This window comes from Coenobita brevimanus, chromosome 29, assembly GCF_032717465.1.
Source record: "Coenobita brevimanus isolate Jiangsu-jjx chromosome 29, ASM3271746v2, whole genome shotgun sequence".
NCBI lineage: Eukaryota > Metazoa > Arthropoda > Malacostraca > Decapoda > Coenobitidae > Coenobita > Coenobita brevimanus.
Genome location: NC_136982.1, coordinates 42,988,263 through 42,994,262, shown reverse-complemented (window position 1 = coordinate 42,994,262; position 6,000 = coordinate 42,988,263). Strand labels below are relative to the sequence as shown.

At 43.6% G+C, this 6,000-nt stretch overlaps 1 protein-coding gene across 1 annotated transcript; it reads left to right on the top strand.

Annotated features, from left to right (window-relative positions):
* Positions 1-109: 109 nt before the first annotated feature.
* Positions 110-4,762, top strand: NANS (N-acetylneuraminic acid synthase). The gene is made up of 6 exons (XM_080268706.1): positions 110-238; positions 1,838-2,053; positions 2,234-2,357; positions 2,606-2,841; positions 3,242-3,412; positions 4,577-4,762. The coding sequence occupies exons 1-6, from the start codon at positions 110-112 to the stop codon at positions 4,760-4,762; spliced, it is 1,062 nt and encodes a 353-aa protein (XP_080124832.1).
* Positions 4,763-6,000: the final 1,238 nt, after the last annotated feature.

Genomic DNA, 6,000 nt, shown 5'->3' with positions numbered 1-6,000 from the left:
CACCATCACCACAACCACCATCATCACCATCACCACCATCCTCCTCCTCCTCCTCCTCATCATCATCATCACCATCATCACTGTTATTGTTCATGTTCTTCCTGCACAGATGGAGCCGCTGGAGCTTGTCCCTGGGCGGTACATAGGAGAGGGCCAGCCGTGTTTTGTGATCGCTGAAATAGGCCAGAACCACCAGGGCGACTTAGACCTGGCCAAGACGCTCATCAAGACGGCCAAGGTGAGGCGGCCAAGATGCTGCACTTCATTGGTAGCTGTTTTATTATATACTTTCTCTCTTTCTCTATCTGTCTCTGTCACTGTCTCTCTGTCTCTGTCTGTCTGTCTGTCTCTCTCTCTCTCTCTCTCTCTCTCTCTCTCTCACACACACACACACACACACACACACACACACACACACACACACACACACACACACACACACACGCACACACACACGCACACACACACACACCTTTTATATTTTTATTATTACACGTATTATTATTATTATTATTATTATTATTATTATTATTATCTGTATTATCATCATTATTATCATCATTATTATCATTATTATTATTACTTTAAGGGGGATCTCTTGTAGTGAAGGAGTTTGAACCCATCTCCATAACTCCCTTCACCGCGGTTGTGTCGTTTATACTCTTTTGTCATTTATACTCTTCTATTTTCCCCCAGACGATTTCATTCAACTTAGAAGAGACGTTTTAATATCCAGGAAGTATAAGTGTTTCAAGCAATCCCTTCACTACGTCGATGGGATTTATTTAGATGGATTTACCGCCGGACGATTTTCTTCAGCAAAGGAGAGGCCTCTAGGAAGAAAATTTGCATCTTCGAGACGTTGTTGTTCCCTGTCTTACTCTATGGCCGTGAGAAATGGATGCTAAACAGTGACTTGAAGCGGCGAATTGTCTCCTTTTGCACTACCAGGATTTTAAGGTTTCACTGCTATGACTGGGTACGTAACGAGCGACTACGTGCGATTGAGTCTAGGCCTGTTTCCCACATAATTCGACAGCGCCAACTTGTTATATGTACACGTGATCCGTTTTCCTGAGGCTGACCCCGAGAGAGTTGACCTGGGGTGGAGGACACCAAAGGGAAGGCCACGGAACGCATGGATGAAACAGGTGGATCATTCATGTCGAGAAATAGAAAGGGAGGAGTCACTGCCTGGAGGACTGCACGAAGGGACCTGTGTGGGTGGAGCTGGAGGGTGAATGAGGCTATGCTCCCCAAGGCGTTTACTCCCCCATGATGATGATGATGATGATGATGGTGATGGTGATGATGATGATGATGATGATGATGATGATGATGTAAAGTGTTTTCTCCGGTTGAATACGTCAGTGTTGCTTCTTCGTTTTCTTCAGGGTTAGAGAAAACGAAAAACAAACTAACCTGATTGGGGAACGGAAAGGTGCCAATCAGAGTTGTTTGGGGTTTTAGCGAGATTGGACAAGGTACACATCCACCTGAGTTTGAAGGACATCCTTGCCCAGGTGTACGAAGAGGATTGCTGATCTAAATGCAAGGAGTGTGAAGCAAAATCTGTTTCCATCATCTTTCATACTTTTATACTTTTTTTCTCTTTTCCACATCGTTCACAGTCTTCCTACTTTAAGAGTGTGTGAAGTGGATTTGTATATTCATATCTCTTCACTTTGGGGTTGAAAGGGGGTGCCTTCATGTGGTGGCACTGATATAACTGGCCGGTGGAGCTACCTGGTTATACAAAGATCCATCACCTCACTATCTCCCCTTCAGATGATCCTGTGGCTATAATTACTACTAAATATCTCTTCACTATATACAGGAGTGTGGAGCAGACTGTGTGAAGCTCCAGCTCTCCTCCTCACCCGCCAAATTCAACGCGGCAGCCCTGAACCGCCCCTACGACTCGGAACACGCCTGGGGGAGCACCTACGGGGACCATAAGAAACACCTCGAGTTCTCCAGGGCCCAGGTGGAGGAGCTGCAGCGGTATGCCAACGAGGTGGACATCCCCCTCACTGCCTCGGCCATGGACATCGTAAGTAGACATTGATCTGTGGTTTGATGGGCTAAGAAATGTGCTTAAAATACAGATGATTTGTGTGTGTGTGTGTGTGTGTGTGTGTGTGTGTGTGTGTGTGTGTGTGTGTGTGTGTGTGTGTGTGTGTGTGTGTGTGTTCTTTTTTCTCTTTCACTCACACCCACACTCTGTTCCCAGCCGTCTGTACACACCTTGATCGAGCTGGATGTTCCGTTCATCAAGGTGGGGTCAGGTGACATCCACAACATGCCCCTCATCCGCACAGCATCCGCCAGCAACAGACCACTCGTTTTATCCACAGGTAAATTTTCACTCGTTTTGTCTACAGGTAAAATTTAACTGTTTTATCTGTCAGGCAAATAAATCCATCGCATTCCCATAGGTATGTGTGACGCTGAGTGGGTGACGCAGGTATATGAGGACTCAGTGATGGTGCACGTCCCCCTCCCCCTTCCCTATAGTCATTCTACAGTGCACCATACCACAGTGCACCTTATAACAGTGCACCTAACCAAACGGAACCCCTTATTAACTAACCTTTTTGTCCAGGTATGTGTGACGCTGAGTGGGTGACGCAGGTGTACGAGGAACTAACGATGGTACACGACCCTCCCGTACCTCTCGTTATCCTGCAGTGCACCTCGGCGTACCCTACACCCCCGGACCAAGTGCACCTTAGGGTTTTGGATACCTACGCTCAGATGTTTCCCCACGCGCATATCGGGTACTCTGGCCACGAGCTGGGGATTCACATTACGATAGCAGCTGTGGCCAGGGGAGCGAGGGTGGGTGTTTGGTGTTTACGTTCGAGTTCTAGCTATCTATTGCCAGACGCCTCGATCCCGTAAGGGGTGGCCACAAACAAATCAGCTCCATGTCGCCCTGTCCCCCGCCATTTCCTTGCCCTGCCCCCAGCTCACACCCCCCTCTCTCATATACCTCTACGTTCGAGTTGCCTATATAATTTACACTCGAAATTCCCGTGGACTTTATTTACAAGGGTTCATGTGGTCTGGTCCGCTTTATTTACAGAAGTTAGTGGCGGTCTCTGTGCTTTATTTACAGAAGTTTTGGCCTATGATTTGTTTTAAGAAATTGCCTAAGGAGACTTGTTTATCTTAAGAAATTACCCACGGAGACCTGTTTATCTTCATTTGCTTACCCTCCTCCCTAAATGGTCCTCAGGTAGTGGAGCGACACCTGACCCTGAACAAGACCTGGAAGGGGAGTGACCACGCGTGTTCCCTTGAGCCGCACGACCTCCGCAGCCTGACCACCGCCATCAGGAGCGTGGAGGCTGCGTTGGGTAGTCCACTCAAGGCCTTTCAACCAAGCGAGGATCCCTGTTATACCAAGGTGATTGAGGCGGAGGTGATTTGCTTCGTTATTGGTTGTGTTATTGATCCCTGTTATTAATGTTATTATTATTATTGTTATTATTATTATTATTATTATTATTATTATTTTGATGATGATGACGGTGATGATGATGATGATGATGATAATGATATGATGGCGATGATGATGATGATGATGATGATGATGATGATTGTGATAATGATGATGATGATGATGATGATGATGATATGATAGCGATGATGATGATGATGATGATGATTGTGATAATGATGATGATGATGATGACGATTGTGACGATGATGATGATGATGATGATGATGATGATGATGATGAAAGACAGTGATTTCTTGTATGTGCTTTGTTAGTAGTCCTATTTTTGTGGTTCTTTTTTTGTTTATTTACTTATTTGTTTTTTTATTTTCTTGTTTGTTTATTTGTTTACCCTCTTTCTCGATCCTGCCAATCTCATTTAATAGCAGGGGAGGGAATTAAGTCCTTTCGTTGATGGTAATTATAGCAGTATATGCTGTGTTTAACTTACTATGTCAGTCAATTATTACACTCATTCAGTTATTACCACTCAGTTAATTATTACCACTCAGTTAATTATTTTCACTCAGTTATTATCGCTTAGTTAGGTAATTAGCCAGTCAGTAAATTTCTCAGTCAGTCCCCCAGTCAGCTATTCAGTTAAATGTCTCAGGAAGTCTCTTAATCTGTCTGTATGTCTGTATGTCTTCTCTTGATCTGCCTGTCTACCTGTCAGTCTAGCCATGTGTCTGTCTGTCCATCTGTCTAGCCATTTATTTATCTGTCTGTCTGCCTATCAGTCTATCTATCTATCTATCTGTCTAGCCATTTATTCGTCTGTCAGTCTGCATGTCTAACCATTTATCTATATATATGACTATCTGTCCAGCCGTTCATCTGTCTACCTGTCTATCTGTCTATCTATCTATCCATGTATCTATCTATATGTCTGTCTATCCATATATCTATCTATCTATATCTGTCCATTTATCTATCTATCTATATGTCTATCTATCCATCTATCTATCTATCACTCTATATCTATCCATCCATCTATCTATTTATCTGTATGTCTATCTATCCATCTATCTATCTATACGTCCATCTATCTATCCACATATCTATCTCCAGCTCAGCAAATCTGTAGTGGCAGCCAGACCCATCCGCTCGGGGCAGGTCTTGGAGGAGAGGGACCTTGTGGCTAAAGTGGCAGAGCCCAGAGGCGTTCCAGCCCAGCGCCTCGACTCGCTCTTGGGTTCCCGCCTCAACAGGGACGTGGCAGAGGACGAGAGCATCATGGAAGAGGACATATTGTGAGGCTTCCAGTAGTAAATCGTGTATCGTGAGGTTTCCAGTCGCCTCTGCCTCGAGAATCTGTATATTTCAAGAAAGGAGGACGGGAGCATCATGGAAAAGAAGGACGGGAGCAGCATGGAAGAGGACATTTTGTGAGGCTTCCAGTATTAAATCGTGTCTTGTGGGGTTTTCCAGTCGTCTTTGCCTCGAGAACTTTTGTATTTCAAGAAGTACAGAAAATCTTTGTGTATTTCAAGAAAGGAGGAAGAAAGCATCATGGAAGAGGAATTTGGTGAGGCTTCCAGTATTAAATCGTATCTTATAGAGTTTCCAGTCGTCTTTCCCTCGAGACCTTGTGTATTTCAAGAAGTATATAGATTCACAGCCAAGCCTTCAAAGGGACTGTGGGTGACGGCTTGTGGTCTCCCCTTTACTCACAAGGAAGGCCTCTGGAAGTTATAAGGTGATGTAAAGTGAAGATTTCGTTATTAATTCGTATTTGCCTCTATTTGTAATGGATGTGAGCCAAGAACTTGCCCCTTTAATTAGTGAAAAGTGTAAAGTTAGAATATGGAAGTGGTTCGAGGACTTATGTATTTTTTGTAAGTATATGGACTCACGAACAAGGCCTCTGGAAGTTAGAAATTGATATATTGTGAAGTTTCTATCAATAATTTGTTTTCTCTTCAGAATTTGTGCATTTCTTGAAAGTATATGGACTGAAAAACAAGGCCTCGGAAAGTTAGAAATTGATATATAGTGAAGTTTCCCTTTTTAATGCTTGTTGCCTCGAGAAGTTTGTGTATTTCAAGAACCTCAAGGACTTGCAAGGCATCTGAGCGTAAAGAGGTGGCAGTCTTGTGAAGTTTCCCCTAAAAAACTGTTCTCTCGGTTTTAGGAAGCGTATGGATTCACAGACCAAGGCTTCAGAAAGTTACAAGGTGATTTATCCTGAAGTTTCTGTTATTGATTCATGTTTCCACGATTTTTATAAAGCGCTGGACTCGACTCACGCCGTGATGGGGTGAGAAATGCAAGTTGTTTTCAGTTTTTTTTCTGTTTTGTCGTAAGAATATGTGTATTTTAAGGAAGCACATGGACTCAAAACCGAATCCATTAAGTGAATGGATGGTGGAAGGTATCTGATTGTGGAGGATGAGGTCTTAAGTCTCCCTTAATTGAAATACAGTGGAATATAGAAACAAGGCCTTTTAGACTTGCAAGGTAATAATCTTGTGAAGTCTCCCATAAAATACAAA